Source organism: Panthera tigris, chromosome A2, assembly GCF_018350195.1.
Source record: "Panthera tigris isolate Pti1 chromosome A2, P.tigris_Pti1_mat1.1, whole genome shotgun sequence".
Classification (NCBI taxonomy): domain Eukaryota; kingdom Metazoa; phylum Chordata; class Mammalia; order Carnivora; family Felidae; genus Panthera; species Panthera tigris.
Genome location: NC_056661.1, coordinates 139,493,262 through 139,513,630, shown reverse-complemented (window position 1 = coordinate 139,513,630; position 20,369 = coordinate 139,493,262). Strand labels below are relative to the sequence as shown.

Here is a 20,369-nt window from a genome sequence, read left to right as displayed (position 1 = left end):
TTATGTCTCAGTAACTAATACATAACCGGTACTCATTAAATGTTTGTAGAGGAAAGCGGGGAGAAGTGGTATGGTCTGGCATCACTTCACCTGGGGAAATGAGAAGATGGTGTGCTTCTGAAAGTGAAATAGAAAAGTGTCGAGGTGGGAGATGGCCTCACACACTGCAAACTGCTTTGGTGCATTAGCCTAGAAACGTGGCTGGCATGAGATCATTTAGAGGATACCTCCAGACGACCACTCTCATTTTACTACATACGACACTGTGGAAAGGTTGAGAAATTCGCCAAAGTTAAGCCGAGTGCAGGTTCTGTCGGAACTGTTTGGAAATTTGGAGTGTTTCCCGTAGCCTTTGGGCAAGCCATCAGAGGCGGCAAAGAGAGGAACCGAGACGTAAGACTCCTATCACACATCCCTTTCCTCCAGCACCTGCTTGTGAAGCTTTGTGTACTCACTGCGCATGCGTCAATTTTCCGTTTAGGGATGGGCGGGGCACAGCCTTTGACTCAGTGGAGAGCCTGAGTGCGTGAGGGGGAGGAACAAAGCTGTTTCCTAGGTGACGGTGTGCCGGCCTCGGTGGTGGATTGAGCGGGTCCCTCGGTGGTGGATTGAGCGGGTCTGAGCGAGGTTCCCAGAGGGCTGCGCGTCCCCGGTCTGTCGGCACGGTCATGGCGGGTTTGCTGAAGAAGGTAAGGTGAATGGGGAGGTCATTGTTGGAATTTAGACTGTGCGGGTAGAGTCAGCCCGATAGCCCCTGATCCTGCGGTGGCGGCCGGAACTGGCGCGGGCTTGCGGGTGCTTTTGGGGGGTACTCGTTCTGCCGCGCTTTCCGGGATGGCAGATTTAGTAGCTTCTCTGGGAGAGGCAGAAAAACGCTCCGAACAACAGGCTCGGAGAGACCAATAGCTGGCTGGTTTTCGGCCGGTTTTAGCCAGGGAAGTGGTGGTTTTGCCCTTCCTTAGCGTGGTGGACGCGCGGCGTTGTAACCTGCGTGAACCTTGTTTTGTTTTTGAACAGACCACGGGCCTTGTGGGATTGGCCGTGTGTGAGAGTCCACACGAGGTACGTGCTGCTTCTTTGCTGAGTTCCCAAGGAAGACTCCCAACTCTGTGACCTCGTTTGAAAGGCTGTCGGAATGCGGATATTTCAAGCCCCAAATTACAGCTCAGCCTGAGAGCTGTCTTGAGACGAGAACAGCGTCTACCTCGTTGATCCGATGCCATTTCTTGTTGACTTTTCCCGTAGCATTCTCGTGGCTTCGCTGGTACTTTTATGAGTGCCCTCCCATTCCCGTATCTCCAGTTTCCACCTTTTCTCCCGCCTCCCCTTTTCTGCCTGGGTGACCTCAGTACAGTTAGACTTACCGAATATATCGCTCTAGTAACTAACCCCTTATGTCATCAGTTTTCCATTCTAGTGGGTCTTTCCCATCAGTATTCAGAATGCTTGCATCTAACAAACCATCCTCGATCCTTTTCCTCGCTTCAGTAATCACCCCATTTTTCTCCACCTTATAGATAACTCGAAAGACTTAATCTGTGCTTAACTGTCTCCAATTTCTCTTATTCCCCTGTGAACACACTCCACTCAGACTTGGCTAGAACTGCTCTTTGCAAGGTCAGTATTTCTTTGCTGCTAAATCCAACGGTCAGCTCTCCTTTCTCATCTTAATTCACCCAGTAACAGCACTTGTCACATTGGGGACTGTCTTCATCTAGCACTTTGTGCTTGGGGCCACCTCAATATCCTGGTTTTTTTTTTTTGTTTGTTTTTCTCCTCTTATTCTTTTTGCCTTCTCCTTTTCTGGTCGTTTCTCGTATCCCACTTACAAATTTGGGAGTGTTAAGACTTGGTTCTTGGGACTTCTTCAGACTTTTCTCTATTTATATGCGTCTCCTTGTCTGGACCCAACCGAGTGGTTTTAAATACCACCAATACACTGATAATTCTTAGATTTTTTTGTGGATCACTGACCTCTCTTTATGAGAGTCTTGTATATTTAATTGCTTAGTGGACATCTCCACTTGGATGTCAGACATGCAACCCAGACGTAATGTCCAAAATTGGCTTCTTACTCTTCTCCTTCAAACCTGTTCTTCTCGCAGGCTTGCTCACCTCAATGAATGACAGTTCCATTCTTGCAGTCACGCAGGTCAAAAACCTTGAAATCATGTTTAATTTTTTTCTTTTGTTTACGCCCCACATTTAGTACTTCATTAAATCCTTTGGGTTTTTACTTTTAACGTATCCAGATTTTGAGTACTTCTCACTATCTCCTCTGCTACTACCATATTCTCAGCTACCATCATCAAGCTGTGGATAATTGCATTTGCTTCTTAACTGCCTCTCGCTTCTTGTCACCGTTTCAGTTTGGTCTTTTTTCACCCAAGCTAGAGTCAGCCTGCTCGTGAGTCAGGTCATGTCACTTTTCAAAACCCTCCAGTGGCTTTCAATTTCACTCTAAAAGAGTCCTAACAGAGGCCCTCCAGATCACGATTCTACATACTGTATTCTACTAATTTATCCTGCTCATTGGCTCTCTATTAGAAGGCAGATTTTTGTGAAGGCAGGGATTTTTCATTCCATTTGTTCACTGCTAGAGCTGTGACTAACTAGCACATGGTATGTGCTCAGAAAACATAAGGTTTGTTGGATGAATGTCTTAATTATGAGTTGATAATGGCTCATTATTGTCTAAAACTGAACTCCTGGTTTTCCCTTTCTAAATCTATTTCTTTTACTGTGGACTCTATTTTTCCTGATGATGATGAGTCTTCCTACTCTCCAGGCTGGAGCTGGACATCACAGTTGGTACTTCTCTTTTCCCTGGATCTTCCTTCATGTTTATTTCAGCGACAAGTTCTGTTGATCCTTTTCTGTAATAGCTCTCCAGTCTTACCTCTTTATTCTCTTATGTGTAGACAATTACAGCAACTATCCTGCTGGCCTTTCTGCCTTTTTCTCCTCCATCGAGTCCTTTAAGTCACTACTACAGGTTAAGTTTCCTGGAACACAAATCTAATCATATAATTTTCCTAAATCATTTAATTGCCCACAGAATAATCCCAAATGCTTTAATGTGGCACACAAAACCACTTACAGTCTGACTCAGTTTTTCTCTAACTTTATCTCCTAAACATTTCCTATGTGTTCTGTATTCTAGCCACAGGCTGTCCAATAAAAATATAATGTGAATTATAAATGTAAGCCATGTTTGTAATTTTACATTTTCTGGGAGTCACTTTTTTTAAAAAGAAAAATGTAAAAACTAACAACATATTTTATCTAACATAGTCAAAATATTTCGGTATATATTCGATATAAAAAGTAATATTTTATATTTTTATACTAGATTTTCAAAGTCCACTGTATGTTTACATTTACAGCGCAGCATATTTCAGACTAGCCACATTTCAAGTGGTCAGTAGCCATATTTGGCCAGTAACTACCTTACTGGATAGCATAGTTCAAGAAAAATACAACTGTATACTTATTATGTTCCTTTTTTTCCTGCTATTCAATCCTTTGTGTGTATTCTATGTGTAAGATTGCTTTTTTCTACATCTTTAAGTGTCCAAGTCCTACCGTTTCTCCAGGTCTGTCTCAGATGCTGCTTTTTCTTGAACCTTTTCTCTGATATCTGCTGAAGTGACTCCCTCCAACAGAATAATAATAATGCTAACACGTACTGAAAGTTAATGTGTGCCTGGTACTGTTAAGTTACACAACAACCCCTGAAGCGGGTATTATTAACATCTCCATTTTAGAACCCAAGTCTCTTATCACGCCTTTCTATTGCCATATCCTTTGCTAAAATTAAGAGATGAGGGTAAAAACCCACACATAATTTGGATTATATGTTATCTGACAAGGTCTAAATTAGTATAATTAAAAATACCCTTATGGGACATCATATTCAAATATATAAATAATGTCTAAATATGCAGATTATTTTTTAAGAAAAACAATTAGAGGCCCTCAAGGTTTGTTTATTTGTTTATTCATATGTATATTGTGAATATATACAAATAGAAGTAGGTATTAGTACCTATGGATTTTATACAATTAAACTAAAATTTCAAATTAAATACAAGGAAATAAAAAATAATTATGTATGTATATTTATGATTATACTTGTTATTTATGAACTGTCATGAGTCAGGATCTGCTTAACGACTTCTTACCATGTGACTTTACTACTAACCACTGTTTGTGAACTTTAAGTTCACTGTGCTTCAATATGTGCTGTGCAGTGACTCAGTTCTCTTGCTCCTTTTCTCTATTAAGCTTGTGGTGAAACCTTCATTAACATGGTACCAACTCAGTCGTTATAAAGCTGAAATATCATGATTACATTTAGTTAAATTTGATCATCCTGATAAGCATTGCATATTTTACGCATATAGGGAGTTATCTAAAATAATGTAAGGGGGGAGGAGAGAGAGAGAGAGAGAGAGAGAAAGAATGAATGAATCTCAAGCAGGCTCCACATCCAGCACAGAGCCTGATGGGGTCTTGATCTCACGATGATGAGATCCTGATCTGAGCTGAAATCAAGAGCTTTGCTGACTGAGCCACCCAGATGCCCCTGTATTTTTTTTTCTACAGAAATTCAAATAAGAAAACTTGGGGGGGAAATCTGAATTTGAGTGCTTAGGATCTCAAATTGAGAAATAATGATTTAGTAAATGAGTTGATTTTCAAATAGATCATTAACAATAAGTTAGGATGCAGTTTTATTCTTACTTGTTATTATACCTTTAACTTATATACAACTTTTGTTCATGGAGCATGAAAACTATCCATATTTGTACAGTTGACGCTCGAACAATACAGGTTTGAACTGCATGGGTCTACTTATATGCAGATTTTTTTCAATAAATACAGTGCAGTACTGTAATTATATTTTCCTGATGATTTTCTTAATAACATTTTCTTTTCTCTAGCTTAACTTTATTGTAAGAATACAATATATGACACATACAACATACAAAATATGTGTTAACTGTTTATGTTATTGGTAAGGCTTCCAGTCAATAATAGGCTATGAGTAGTCAAGTTTCTGGGGAGTCAAAAGTTCTGTGTGGATTTTCAACCATGACAGGGATTGACCCCATAACCCCAGCATTGTTCAAGTGTTCACTATACTCATAGTTTTAAAGGGGATGGTTTTATAGGGCACAGACATGAAGCAATTGTAGCAAAGAAGAGTTAAATGCTTTGTAAAAATCAGAAGTGAGGTTTTTAAAAATAATTCATGAGACTTTTAAAGTGTTCTATTAAATCTGATGATATTTTAAACTGGAAATGTATGTGATTTGTCTTTTCAGAGGCTAAGAATACTGTACACAAAGATTCTTGATGTTCTTGAGCAAATTCCTAAAAATGCAGCATATAGAAAGTATACAGAACAGATTACAAATGAAAAGTTGAGTATGGTTAAAGCGGTAAGTATCTGACTTGATTTTGCTTTCTTGGATTTATGGTTTCCGGTGCAACATTAACAACAACAAAAAAATCAGTTGCTTGTGTTTTGCATATTCTGCATACTTCCTTTCATTTCTCTTCTGTGCTTTTCTTCCATCCTTTTTCCCTTTCATTCAGCAAACTCCTGTCCACTAAGTGCTTTCCTTCTGCAGGCCACTATTAGATACTGGAGTGGAAGAATAAGGTCAACTCCCTTCTCTAGGCTAACATTGTCGCTGCTTCTTTTACCTCTCTTCCCTCTCAAGTCCTTCACTGATTGTTGATTTATTTATAGATATGTCAGTCTTATCTCTTCTCTATTTTCAGAGTAAAGAAGAAAATGAAAGCAAAACAAACAAAAAATGTGTGTTGTGTTTAAAGAAAATTGTCAGAAATAACTATTTTAAAAAGTGCTTTGTTGCAAAGAGACCAGGTTAGTCTCTTAACTACCAGAAATTATATCAAGCATTGTTCATGGGCTGAATATGTACCCACACCCTCCCCAAATTCATCTGTTGAAGCCCTAACCCTCAATGTGGCTGGAACCTCTACAGAGGTAATTAAGGTTAGTGAGGTCATAAGATTGGCCCTCTGCTCCAATGAGACTAGTGTCTTTATAAGAAGAGACAGCAGAGGAACACCTGGGTGGCTCAGTCAGTTGAGCATCTGACTTCGGCTCAGGTCACGACAGTTCATGGGTTCAAGTCCCACATCGGGCTCTGTGCTAACAGCTCAGAGCCCGGAGCCTGCTTCGGATTCTGTTTCCCCATCTCTCTGCCCCTCCCCTGCTTGTGCTCTGTCTCTCTCTCAAAAATAAATAAACATTAAAACAAAATTGAAAAAAAAAAGAGACAGCCGAGAGCTTGCACTCTCTCTGCCATGTGAGGATACTTTGAGAAGGTGACTTTCTATAAGCCAGAAAGAGAGCTCTCTTCAGAAACTGACCCTGTCGGACCTCAATCTTGGACTAACAGTCTCTAAAACTGTGAAAAAATAAGTTTCTGTAGTTGAAGTCATGCAGTCTATGTGATTTTGTAATGGCAGCCCTAACAGACTAACACAGGCATTTTATAGCTTCTAACTCCAAGGCTGTAGCCACATGGTAGACTGTTGCTAGTTCTTTTACACCAAACTATATTGTACTGTTGTGCAATTAAATTTTTAAGTTATTAAATTTTCACACTAGCAGTTATCTCATGGATTTTTATAATTATCCAAAATAGTGTTCATAAGCTTGAAAGATAATTTACATATATGTGATAAGTGGCCCTAATGTATTCTTAGTATTATTAGGTTAACATAACAAACTCTGTAGTCCAAAGAGCATAATTATTTTTCCTTAGGTATACAACAGGACCATGTATTTTGATTTGGAACATTTATTCTTGGTAAATGTGAAAGTAACTTATAGATTAAAGTCTAAGGGGGAAGTTAGCATTTCTTTTAATTTCGTGTCTTCCTTAAGGAAAATGGGCTTATGCCGTTTTTCCCATCACAATAAGAAATTTCCTTTTTCTTTTCATGAGGTGAAGCTCTTCAACTTTGAGTCTTTCTCTGCTTGCTTTCTTCATAACTGTTCCTCTGTATTTTATTTCTTTAAAGCAGAAGGACTTTTTTTTTTAATGTTCATTCATTGTTTGAGAGAGAGAGACAGAGACACAGAATGGAAATGGGGCAGTAGCAGAGAGAGAGGGAAACACAGAATCTGAAGAGGCTCCAGGCTCTGAGCTGTCAGCACAGAGCCCGACACGGGGCTCAAACTCATGAACCACAAGATCATTACCTAAGATGAAGTCGAACGCTTAACTGACATTCTTTTCTTTAATCTCCTGGGTCCCCTAACAGTGACTGCCTCTCTGCTCTGGGTTTGAATTTTGGCTTTATTTTTTTATTTTTTATTTTATTTTTTTAAAAGAAGGGCTTTAGGGGTAGCTGGGTGGCTCAGTCGGTTGAACGTCTGACTTCGGCTCAGGTCATGATCTCACGGTCCGTGAGTTCGAGCCCCGTGTCGGGCCTGGAGCCTGCTTCGGATTCTGTGCCTCCCTGTCTCTCTGACCCTCCCCCGTTCATGCTCTGTCTCTCACTGTCTCAAAAATAAATAAACATTAAAAGAAAAAAGGGCTTTATTTTTTGTTTTTAATGTTTATTCGTTTTTGAGAGAGTGAGAGAGACAGAGACAGAACACAAGCGGGGGAGGGGTAGAGACAGTGGGAGACACAGAATCCGAGGCAGGCTCCAGCCTCTGAGCTGTCAGCACAGAGCCAGAGGTGGGGCTTGAACTCAAGAGCCATGAACTCATGACCTGAGCTGAAGTTGTATGCTTAACTGAGTGAGCTGCCCACATGCCCCTGAATTTTGGCTTTAAAACTTAGTTAATTCTGAGTTAAACAATCTTTCTCAAACATGTTCATCTGCTTTCCCCCACCCTTTCTTTTCCAACTATTATTTATTCAAGAACCACTGAATGCCTGTTATATGCCATGTGTGGTTGTAGGCATGGAAGCTAGTGCCTATAAGGAAGTGAACAAAACATAAAAATCCCTGCTTTCTTGGAGATTACACATTAATGGTGGGAGGCAAAGAATTAAGGAAATAAAGTCATTACATGGCATGTTAGAAGATAGTTAAGTGCAGTGAAGGAAAAATGGAAAAAGAGAATGATGTGTTTCAGGGTCAGGGATGTTACATATATGTATTTGTTTCCTGTGCCTCTTCTAATAAACTTAGTGGCTTAAAACAGTAGAAATTTATTCTTTTACATTTTTGGAAGCCGGAATTCTAAAGTTAGTATCAAGGGCCCAAATCAAGGTTATCAACAGGGCTACACTTGCTTTAGAGGTTCTAGGGGAGAATCTGTTCCTTGACTCTTCAGCTTTGGTGGCTTTTAGCATTTCGTGGCTTATGGCCACATCACCCTTATCTCTGCCTCTGTGGTCACATTACTTTCCCTTCTTCTATGCATAATTTCCCTCTGCCTTTGTCTTATAAGGACACTTGTATTTGGGCCCACTTAGATATTTTAGAATAATCTGCCTGTCTCAGGATTTTTAATTAACATCTACAAAGTACTTGCCATACGGGGTAACATTCATAGGTTTCAGAGATTAGGCCATGTACATTTTGTGGGGCATTATTTAGCCCACCACAATATAAATTATTATCCTAGTGATCCTTACTAAGAAGGTGACATATGAGCGATGGAAGTAAAGAACAAGCCATGCAGATATCCCTGGGCAGCCAGCAGATGCCCTGAGGCAGAAACATGCCAATTCCTGTAGAAAATGTCTTTGTTTTTTTCTCCCTCTTTTCGTTCCATTTGTGGGCCAAAAAACCATCCTACTTAATACCTTATGTATGTGTAAGTGTGTACATACTTCCTGGCTCTCACAAAGCTCAGTTGACTAGAAATAAATAAATGTATGTTGTTGAATTTTCTAGGTATTTTTTTTAAACCTCTTATTGAAGAATAATGTACATAAAGAAATGTGCCATCATTATAAGTGTAGAGCTTGATGACTTTTCACAAAGTAACCACACCCATGTTAACACCAAATCAAAAGGAGGACATTTCCAGAATGCCCAAACTCTCTCGTTCCCCTTCAAGTTACTACTCTCCTAAAGATAACTACTTTTCTGACCTCTAACACGAAATATTCATTTTGCCTGGATTTTCACTTTTTATAAATGGAATCATCATTCTGTGCTCTTTTGTCCATGGTTTCTTTCACTTAATACTGTGTTTGAGAGAATCATGTTATTGCATACAGTTGTAGTTTGTACATTCTCACTGCTATATAGTATTCTGTTATATCCAAATACTATATTTATTAATTATATATGGTCATTTGAATTATTTCCAGTTTGGAGTTATAATTTGTGCTACTGTTCTTGTGCTAACATTCTTGAACATGTCATTTGACTAATGTATTACGCTTTCTGTTTGGTATATACCTAGGAATGGAATTCTGGGTCACAGGGTAGTATTTATTTTCAATACCAATGCTCTCAGAGGAAATATAGGAAATACTAAGAAAATAAAGTGGTATTTTAAAATCTGTACTTTAGAAAGACTGAATTGGGCATCGTATTTCTTACTGTTGATAAGCAAGTTAATATTAAGACAGAAAAGCAATAAAATAGTAGAGAGATGAAATGGGTTTCCACCACATATTTGGCAAACATTAGTAAGGGTACAATGAAAGAAAAATTAATTATATTTGCCAAATTAAGTGCTATTTTATATTTGGGTCTTTTTAATTGGGATATTGGCCTCAATATCCTAATTAAATATTAGATATAGATATCTAATTAAATATTAGATATTGCACTCCTTTGTTTAAATCTTTTTTTCTTTTTTTTCCTTAAATTTTAGGAACCAGATGTTAAGAAATTAGAAGACCAACTTCAGGGTGGCCAACTGGAAGAGGTGATTCTTCAGGTAAAGAAAAAGTTGAATAGTTAGATGTTTGGTTTTAAATGTTCAGAGGCACAATATTTAGAGATATAAAACTGACATTCCAGAAAAAAAGGAAAACTGAATTTCTTTATTTATATCAACTCTCAAATATAAGAATAATCACATGTAGGAAATCTTTCTATCATGTATATGTCAAATATTTATCATTAATTATGCATGAATTTTTGAGGCTTCTGTTGGAAAATTGGAGTGTGAAACACCTTGAATTTAATCAGCATCTTCTTGTTAGCCTTACTTTAGTTCAAACTAGTAACACGGTGTTACTGTTATATGGACACTTTTATCTTTTTAGATACAAATACTTTTATGTTTTAAAGGCTTAGTATATTTTTAATATGGAGAGATACAGATCTTGTGAATCATAAAATTAAAATACACTTTTATTTTTGACTGTTGGATTAACACATCTATGTTGGCAAGAATGCTGCAATTTTTAATTAAATCAGGGGAAATTATGCCTTTTTTTTAGGTTGTGCGTTTTTTCCTGAATTATTAGTAAGGTTAAACTTAAAATATGTTCTTGTTTTATATAAAGCATGTCATTAATGTTTTTACTCTATCATTTGTGTTTAGTATTTTTCTTCTTTATTTCTTTGAGTGTTTTTTCAAATAAAAGAGATACTAATCATTGTCTGCACATTTTTTTTTTAGTCTGTTCTTTGCCTTTTGACTTCAACTGAGTATCTTTTCTCATAATTTTTTGATTAAATCACCCTGCCCCTTTGCCCCACCACTTTAGAACCCCCTCTCCCATATTATAGGTTTAGATGTCTCCCCTTAAATATGTCTGATATTCAGTTCTGTTTCATTTAATTTGTACATGTTTTTGTATTTAAAAAAAGTGCAACTATTTATTCTTGTGTTTTATTAAGGGACAAAGAAAAGGAAATACTGGGTAGTATTGGTGATGAGGGAGTTATATCACCAACAGACATGATATGCAAATTCAGAAGAATTGTTAGATGACTCTGTAAAAGAGGAATAGGGCATTCAGATGGCTTTTTATGAATGTAGACCATTTTCAGTCATTCAAAGGCCTGTTTTCCTGGTCTTTCTATTCATTTGCCAGCTGTTGTACCATATGGGAACTTGATGCTAACTTCTTTTCCATTTCTGTTCCTCTTTCTTTTCTGTCAGATTTCCCTTTGATCATGACTTTATTTAACTGATACATTAATTTATCATGCAGTTATAGTCTTAAAATTCAATAAGTATTTTTAAGTCAGCTGTGCAGTTCTCCATGTTTTATGGGCAATAGTAAGATTAAATTTTAATAATGTTTTACTTAACCCAATATATTTAAAATATTATTAAACATGTAATCAATTTAAAAATATTGACATATTTTGCATTATTTTTTATACTAGGTCTTTAAAATCTAGTGTGTATTTTGTACTTGCAGCACATATGCATTTGAACTAGCTGCATTTCCAGTGCTCACTCAGTAGTCACATGTAGGTAGCAGACAGCATGAGAGGAATAAGGAAAAGGTAGTGAGTGTGTTAGAAGCTAAAGGAAGGGAGAAGGGGTGGGCACTGGGCCACATGCAGCTGGGTCCAGCTATGTTCTGGGTTAGGCAGCCTCCTCACACTACACAATGCCTTGGGGGCTTAAAAATGTTCGAGGGACCTGGGCCAAAGGGCAGTCAGGGATACTTTTAATTAGTGTTTATACTGTTTTCTCATTGCAGCGTTAGTAAATCCCTCCACCTCCAGATTTCGTTTAATCTACTCTTTAATTCATTGTACACATTGTAGACTGTTGCTGCTACACATAGATTGTCTGTTTTGTACCACTGGCATAAATGAGGCATTGCTTTAAACTACAGAATTAACAGCCTGTGATAGAATCTGGCACTTACTCTGTATTTGAATTCCTTCTGTGACGTCCTGACAAGTGTTTAATAGTGTTCTTTCTTCTAAGTTGGCCAGAGTTGTCATAGGTCTTTTGTTGTATAAAAATTGTGAAATAAAAAGATACCTGAAATATATTCGTCAAATATGTTATAAATTTGTTTCAAGGGAAAAAGTAAATATGACAACTTTTGATAAGGAAATTAATTCAATCAGTGAATATTTTTTGTCCACCTGTGATATTCTACATTCCATAGATCACTATTTTACAAACTGGATCTCAAGTGATTATGGATCAGTAAAATCAGTTAGATGGGTTGTGACTAGCATTTAAAAAAACATAATAATGTATCATAGCTAGTAAAAGCAATCATATTTTTAGTTTTGTTTTAGGTATATGTGTGTGTTGTGGTTCCCTTAGTAGAATTTGTTTGTTGTGTTTTACGATGGGCCATGATAAAATAAGTTTGAAAGCCGTTCACACTGGTAAAGGGACATACTTCTGATCCTCAAAGAATTTGGAGTCTAATAGTGAAACAGACAATTAGTTTGAAAACTCACCACATAAGCTTTTGGACACTAATAGCAAATTTTAATCAAATAGAAAAATTCAAAAGCCATCTTTTCTTACTCATGATTGTGTAGCTATGAAAGGTAAGGTAATTAATGATGTAGAACATTTGATGGTAAAATAGCTTATTAGGTATGAATATGATAATAGTTCTGATAATTATATTTCAGTCATTAGCTATGGTAAATATCTATTAAATAGTATAATCAAATGCTCTTTTAAAAAATTTTTATTAACAGGCTGAAAATGAACTAAGTCTGGCAAGAAAAATGATACAGTGGAAACCATGGGAGCCTTTAGTGGAAGAGCCTCCTGCCAACCAATGGAAATGGCCAATATAATCATCATTAAATGACTAGCATGTTGATGGGAAACTGATGTAATTAAATATTCCTTATTATTAATATCTAAAATCAAGACAACTAATACAGAACGTATTTAGGAGACTTGTTAAAATTGATGACTGTGGTAATAGGGATTTGTGAATCCATACTTGATATGTAAAGCATTCACTTAAATTATTTCAAAGATTTTTCTTTTTTTTTTTTTTTTTTTTTTTTTTAAACAGAGAGGTTGTGGAAAGATTGGAAAGTTAATTGGAAAAGTTCTTATAGATTTTCAATGCAGAAGCCATAGTTGAAATGTGAAGTATTTTTAGGCATGTCTTCAACACATCATTTAATGGTTTTTATCCTGAAAAAAATAGGAAAGATACTTAATTAGTATTATTGTTTAGACAAATTTTATAAATCACTGAAGTGAAGTAGTAAAAGTAAAAACCATCAAATTGTAGTTGTACAGTTGAGGAAACTGATTTGGTATTTGAAAGAAAGACCTATTTATAGTAATTGTAAAAATGTTTCCTTTTGTCTCATTTAAAGAAGTTAGCTTTCTGTTCCTTAGCCTTTTGTTTTCTTGATCAACCAAAGTACATCAAGGTAGAGATAGAATTTATGTAAAAGAAGAGACATAGAGAGTTCCTAAAGTTTACCTGACTTATGAACAGGCTTATATTCAGAACATCTCTGTGTCACATGGGTTGTAACTTCCAAGTAGAATCACTAGGTGGTTTTCACTAAGTTTCTAATATGAGTGCAGCTGGGTATCAAACTGAAAATAAATGCTATCGAAGGAAAGAAACAGTTGGCATAAATTACTTTTAATGTGTCCTCACCTTTTTTCCTAGGCCCTATCATTTCTAAATACTTAAATTTGGTATTTTTTAACTTCAAGATAATGCTCTTGTGCGTTTGTATGCATAGGTGTGTGTTTCGCCATTCCTTGTGGCAAAGCAGAATCAATTCAGAATTTTTAGAATGAGAAAATTGTATTTTTTCCAATATATTTCTCCCCTTACAGTGCTGTAAATTAAATGGTAAATAAATATTAAATGAAGTGGATTGAGTTACTTTTTAGCAGTCTGAATGCAAAAGAAAGCTTCTGCGGGGGAAGTGGGAAAAGCTTTAGAGGGAGTCAGAAGTCCAGGGGTTCTCATTCCCATGGTCCTGTTGCCGTTGTGAACTCAGTGACCGAGTGGAGGCAAGAAGAATTTATGATTTGTAGCTTCCTTTCCAGGTCTAAGCATTTGCTTTCACTATAATAAATTATATTTATAGCCAACCATTTTTTTCAGGTCCTTTGAGCACATAACAAACAGATGACTTGGTGTGTCTTTTCTGCAACGTTTTAGCCCCACTTCCACGGTTCTTGGGTGTCTTATCTATTTCACCAACAGAGCTTCTCTGTGCCTGTTAATTAAAAGGACCTTATTGGGGGCGCCTGGGTGGCTCAGTCGGTTAAGCGTCCAACTTCGGCTCAGGTCATGATCTCACACTCCATGAGTTCAAGCCCCGCGTCGGGCTCTGTGCTGACAGCTCAGAGCCTGGAGCCTGCTTCGGATTCCGTGTCTCCCTCTCTCTCTGCCGCTCCCCTGCTCATGCTCTGTCTCTCTGTGTCTCAAAAATAAATAAAAACATTAAAAAAAAAAAAGGACCTTATTGATGTTTGCATTAGAAATGCTAGTGGTAAGGGCGCCAGGGTGGTTCAGTCACGTGAGCATCCGACTTCGGCTCGGGTCACGATCTCACAGTCTGTGAGTTCGAGCCCCACGTTGGGCTCTGTGCTGACAGCTCAGCCCTCTCTCTCTGCCCCTCCCACCCCCCACGCTCTGTCTCTCTCTCTGAAAAATGAATAAACCTTAGAAAAAAAAATTTTTTTTAAAGAAATGCTAGTGGTAGAATAGTAGTTGTAATACAGTAATAGTAGCTAATATTTGTTAATGTTTGCCAGGCACTATTCTAAATACTTGACTAATTTCCCTCTTAAATCTGCGCTACAACTCAGGAGTATGATTTTACAGGGTGCCTGGGTGGCTCAGTCAGTTAAGGATCCGACTTCTGCTCAGGTCATGATCTCAAGGCCCATGAATTTGAACTCCACGTCAGGCTCTGTGCTGACAGCTCAGAGCCTGGAGCCTGCTTCAGATTCTCTGTCTCCTTTTCTCTCTGCCCCTATTCCAGTTGCATACACACACACACACACTCCCTTTGTCTCTCAAAAATAAACATTAAAAAAAAAAGTGTGATCTTGCAAATTATCTCCATTTCTCCAGATAAGGAAACCAGAATTCAGTGTGAATAGTGCTCTCCTGCTATTGTACTCCATTGTAGGCTACGTGGGGACCTTGGAAAAACAGGTGAAGAGATGGTGTAAGAACATAACCAAGGTTGTGTAGCTAGTAAGATGTGGAGCTAAATTTTGAACCTAGACAGTCTTCCTCCAGAACTCGTGTTCTTAACCATTGTATTATTTTTTATGAACATTCTTGGGTTGTTACTCCTGCCTGTACTATGTGGACTGTACCAAAACAGGCTCCATCCTGCTTACTTGACTTGTTTTGTCAAAGTAACTATACAGAATAAGTAGGAACAGAGGTAGTAAACTGGATTTCATTTTGTGCAAAAATCTTCATATGGATTATAGGTAGATCATGTTAATGGGGTAGGTATTTAAAAGGCATGGCTATGTTTATTTTTACATTTTTTACATTCATGTTTATTTTTACATTTACTAACTGCCATTCCAACTGCTCAGAGAACCTTACTGAACCTGATAGTTTTTTACTCCTATAAACTTCCAGATTAAGCTTTCCCGATCACTTTACAAATAATTCTATTTAAAGATCTTCAGTGTTGCTGAGTGGCTTCTAGACTAATTTTAGTAATTTTCAGAATGGCCTATTTCAAATCTCCCTAGGCTTCTCATATTTCATTCAGATTAATCATACACCACACACTTCAAAAGAAAAAGAAGCTTACCAGTTTGAGCCTTGCAAACAAAAAGATGGCAGCAAAGTTGATGCCCCCTTTCTTCTATCTGGGTACTGAGTGCAGAATATTCAAATTTCTCCCATTCTTTCCTTTGGGATGGAAATGATTTACATCTAGGATGACCGTATAATTTTTCATTCAGCCTGTAAATGATTTTGAGAGAAGTGTTAATACTTTCATAAGGATGGGGTTCCGGGGTAGCTCGGTTGAGCATCCGACTCTTGATTTTGGCTCAGGTCATGATTCCAGGGTTGTGGGATCAAGACCTGCATTGGGCTCCGTGCTGAACGTGGAGCCTGCTTAATACTCTTGTCTCTCTCTCTCTCTGTCTCTCTGTCTCTCTCCCCCACTCATGTTCTCTCTCTCTAAAAGAAAAAAATTCCATAAGGTAACAGGAATAAACTATGACTGTCACGGGCAAACGGTATGTGGCGCCCACTGGAGTAAGGAAGGCTCAGTTTTGAGGGCTGCCTTCCTTTCTACCCCAGAAGTTGGAAAAGTAGTCTTACCTGAATAGAAATGACAGGATGTCAGCAGTGGCAGCCATTGTGAGCCACCAGGACTCAGGTTTCATTGTGTTTCTTCATTATCTGTTACTCCCTGCGCCCCTACCCCCCTCAGAATTGGGGGGATGGAAGAAAAGGAGTTTATCTTTGTCATTTCCTTTTCTAATCCTAAAGTGCAGTTACAGAAGTGAAGCTAATTGAGCTTTTCGCTGCAAAGCGGATTTATTTTCAAGCACAACGAGGATACTAGACAAAAGTGAAAGCAGTCTTCTGTCAAATGGAGATCAAGATTCTTAGGTAGCTGACTTTGGGACCTACTACAATGGGAAGGCTTGCTGTGTTGCCCTCGGAACTTGTCTCTACCTGATGCTTTAGCAGGCTTTTCAAACAGATACCCTTTGGGCCAGCTCTTCTAATTCCTTCTGCCCACCAGGATGGTATTCCAGATAGTCTGTGTTCTGTTTATCCAGGAACTCTCCCATGAAGTCTAAGAGATCAGTTCCACTGTTCTCAGAAGCTAAGGTCTTCAGGTCTTGCAGGACCTTGCTTCACACGTGCTCCAACTGCAAGAGCAGACATCAGAGTTTGTACGCCTCTTCCCAGTTCTTTACATCAGGCCCCAGTCACTGGAAGACAGATGCTACCCTCATGTTTTCTCTGTCAAAGGGAGGAAATCAACAATGTTCTGTATAAGGAAATTCCCACATACAGGCTAATACCAACCTTTGCCTTTTCCTCCCAGCCTCCGTGGTTACATAAACACTCCTATGCAAGTGTGTTGTGCGGTCTAGGGTAAAGTAGCAAATCGCTGAACATACCATGAGTATTTTCCAACTGAGGGTAGAATATTCTTTAAAACTCAGTACTTAACTAACGGGATTGCTGCCCATGCTACAATAATAGTAATACTACCTTTTTGAGAACAAAGTAAATGAAAAGGTAGACGTTTGGTTTAGAGGAGGATCAAGAGGCTTATTTTTAATAGAATTCACAAAAAATCAAAGTGGGAATGTGATGTGTGATTTGAGTTATTGATGGGGACCGGAGAAGTTTATTTAAAAGTGTTTATTTAGAGGCAATAAACCAAAACTCTAGTTAGTGAAGGAAAGTAGCTGACGATTGAGAAAAATAGTGAATTAGAATAGGCTACCCCTAAATCCTAATGTCTTAACAACAGAGTTTGTTTCTTGCTCATATTACAGGTCTAATGAGGGCTGACAGTTCTCGAAAGAGTCACTCAAGGGATCTGAGCTGAGGATGATGCCATTTCAACACATGCTTCCACAACCATAGGGCAGGAGATTTCTCATGATCTTCGAATATCATGTTTGTTTGCTTGCTTCCGAATGAACATTTTATGCATTTCTAAAGATAAACATTACTGTTTTATAACAATGTTTCATTTTACTCTCTTTTTCTATCACTGGAGGGCTGATTCCTTTTCTCAGGGTAAAACAGATCTACAATCCCTACCTAAGTACCAGACTTCAAGAATGTTCATAATTCATTTGGAAGCAAAAGCTGACCTGAATTGGTCTTTATCTCACTTTAATGTGAATGGGAATATATTTTTGTCACAGATTTAATGTATTTGATTCTGGACTACTTCCCCAGACCTACTGACAGTGTTACAGAATATACAGCATATGCTCATATTACCTTTCAAAAATCTGCAAAATCTGAATTCAAACACATTTGTCCCTTAAAGTTTCAGAAAAAAGTTTTCAGAAAAAAAAAAGCATATATATAGTTTCTTAACAAGCTCACAGAGGTATGATCCAAACTTAATCCATATAAATAATTTCTAAAAGCATAATTTTCAGGTCCTTAGTTTTCTAAATTCTTCTAATATATTTTTCTAATACATTCATTTATATCAAAATACATTTTGGCCTGGAGTAAACAATGAGAAATACTTTGAAATGTTTGATTTCATACAGCCAGTAGGTGGCATCTTTGTAAAAATAAAAGCACATGAGGGGCACCTGGGTGGCTCAGTCGGTTAAGTGTTGACTTCAGCTGGTCTCACAGTTTGTGATCTCACAGTTCGTGAGTTCAAGCCCCATTTCGGGCTCTGTGCTGGCGGTTCAGAGCCCAAGGCTTGCTTCAGATTCTGTGTTTCCCTCTCTGCGCCCCTCCCCTGCTCACACTCTTTCTCTAAAAAATAAATAAACATAAAAAAAAAAAAAGCACATTAAAAGATCTGTCTATTGTATAAATAAATACTGAGATAAGAAAAGATGGATGTTTCATGAGAAATAAAGTTAAGTCATTTTGAGCAATAACTCCTGAGAAAATGCATAAGTTTATTGTGAAAAGTAAAATGTAAAATGAAATTTAAAAAATTACTTTTCCACTTTCAGAATTGAGATTCTTTTTCCTAGTGGTTGTTTTCAGCCTGCATTTACATTTATTTTGTAGAACCAAACAACTATATGTTTGTGTGTATATTTGTGTGTGTATGTATATGTATGTATGTATGTGCATGTGTGTGTATGTGTGTGATTTTGATGTGTAATAACCACTCCCACCTGTAAAGACTAACTCAGAAACCCACCAATTTAAGTTAGGCTCGTATATTTTAAGACAGTTGTGTAAGATCATCTCCACAGCAAAGTATAAATAAAATATGAACGTATCGTGGGTATCAAGTCACATTTAACACTGTGAAGTACTTCAAGTTTTCTATCACCAGGTTTTCCTTCCTCCATCTCCTGCCTCTATGCCTACACCTCACAAGCAGGACAGTGCATGATAAATTTTAAAGAGAGCCAGCACAGTGAGTGTTTAAAACCAATGGAATTCTCGTTACTAGTAAAATTTAAGATACACTATGATTTTGGAGATGGCAATAGAAGAGTGGAAGAAGTTTACATATCTCCAATCACACCTGGTTTACCCATGAGAGACTAACCCTAGGGGTTATATGAATGCTTCCCCCTCTTTTCTCAGCTCTTTGTGAATATGTGGAATCATGAAGTGATTTAAACAAATTTGCTTTAATTTAAAACCATTATTAAAGCTGACTATATTTGAGAATATAATACATATTTTATATTGTTCTAGTAAGAAACTGTCATAAAATGGGATGAAGACATTGAGAAAAATGACACTGGACATTAAGAAGTTATTGGGGGCATGAGAATGTAATTTCAGTGGAACGGTATAAAGGACTGAAGACATTGAACATTATGAATGAAGAATGGACTTTTACTATCTACGACAAAAATTTTAATTTAATCAACCTTATGTGCCTTTTAACTACCAAAGTGTGTTAAACAACATAGAATAGTCGTTTAAAATTGAGGTCTGGAATCAGACTGGGTTTAATCCTGGCTCCCCACTAAACCTCTCTGAGCCTTAGTTTCCTCATTAAGTAAAACGAGGCTAATCATAATTCCTCTTTAATAAAAACCTTGTAAGGATTAAATTAGAAATATATGTGAAGTGCTTAGTAACAAAATACTTAATAAGTATTAGCTATTATTATGAAGCTAGGTAATATCTGTCACAACATTTGCAACAGGAATATAATTGATCCTTTCCCCCAATAACATGTGCTGCTTCAAAAACCTTCTTAAAGAATTTACAGTGATAGAAAAAACCTTTATAATTCCGTGATTAACCAAAGCTTTGCTTCTCCTGACTTAAAAGAGTAGCTCCTGTCTCCCTTTTCTCTTTGGCTACCAGGAAGCTAAGAGCCAAGTTCTAATATTTACAAAGGCAAGCAGGCACGCATTGTGTACAACAATCTTCCCTTGTCAAGGTCTTCACTCTCACTTTATATTTACATATAATTACATTACACATAATATATTACATACCATTTTTTAGATCTATAAGCCAAACTGCTTTCAGCTTTTGGTTCGGAGAACTGTGCCCTGCCGCAAGTTTAAGTGAGAGTCTGGAGGGTAGCGGCCGATTCACTTTAGGACGTAGGTACCCAGCACAGAAACACCCTGCCGCCAGCTTTCTCCTCCTCGCCCCCGATCCCGCCCAGGTCACGCTTCAGGTCCAGCTCCTCCCTTCGCCACACCCCTCCTCCCGCCCCTCGCCCCTAGCTCCGCCCCTCTCCTTCCCTCCCCCGCTTTACTTTCCGGCGCGGGCACCGCCTCTTCTCGCGTGAGCGGGGCGGGGCGAGAGGAGGTGGCGCCGGGGCCGTTGCTA

The 20,369-nt window shown here is 37.9% G+C and overlaps 2 protein-coding genes and 1 long non-coding RNA gene across 7 annotated transcripts in view; 1 reads left to right on the top strand and 2 right to left on the bottom strand.

Moving 5' to 3' along the window:
- The window catches only part of ASB15 (ankyrin repeat and SOCS box containing 15), a 58,728-nt gene extending 58,292 nt beyond the window's left edge, over positions 1-436 (bottom strand). For 3 of the 4 annotated variants that reach the window (XM_042971039.1, XM_042971055.1, XM_042971045.1), the window contains exon 1: positions 91-436. The gene's annotated coding sequence lies outside the window, so the exon portion shown is untranslated. The remainder of the gene's footprint in view (positions 1-90) is intronic. The other variant, XM_042971064.1, reaches the window with a different exon arrangement.
- Positions 437-570: 134 nt separating this feature from the next.
- On the top strand, positions 571-13,775 carry NDUFA5 (NADH:ubiquinone oxidoreductase subunit A5). 2 transcript variants are annotated; one of them, XM_007089186.3, is made up of 5 exons: positions 571-689; positions 1,018-1,062; positions 5,331-5,447; positions 9,839-9,904; positions 12,607-13,775. In XM_007089186.3, the coding sequence occupies exons 1-5, from the start codon at positions 669-671 to the stop codon at positions 12,706-12,708; spliced, it is 351 nt and encodes a 116-aa protein (XP_007089248.1). In that variant the 5' UTR covers positions 571-668; the 3' UTR covers positions 12,709-13,775. The 2 variants fall into 2 exon arrangements, with proteins under 2 accessions (XP_007089248.1, XP_042827013.1); XM_042971079.1 differs by lacking the exons at positions 571-689; positions 1,018-1,062 and adding an exon at positions 2,665-2,811.
- On the bottom strand, positions 12,236-20,268 carry LOC102962373. Its single transcript, XR_006212295.1, has 4 exons — positions 20,027-20,268; positions 16,206-16,859; positions 15,685-15,839; positions 12,236-13,060 (listed from the first exon to the last, which is right to left on the bottom strand). It is a non-coding gene; the product is annotated as an uncharacterized LOC102962373 (long non-coding RNA).
- Positions 20,269-20,369: the final 101 nt, after the last annotated feature.

Excerpts from the sequence above, each read along its gene's own strand:
- NDUFA5 (XM_042971079.1), top strand. The coding sequence starts at position 2,680 with ATGGCTCATTATTGTCTAAAACTGAACTCCTGGTTTTCCCTTTCTAAA. Across the intron at positions 2,812-5,330 it reads GGAGCTGGACATCACAGTTG|AGGCTAAGAATACTGTACAC; the intron begins GTACTTCTCTTT and ends TTGTCTTTTCAG. Across the intron at positions 9,905-12,606 it reads TGGAAGAGGTGATTCTTCAG|GCTGAAAATGAACTAAGTCT; the intron begins GTAAAGAAAAAG and ends TTTTATTAACAG.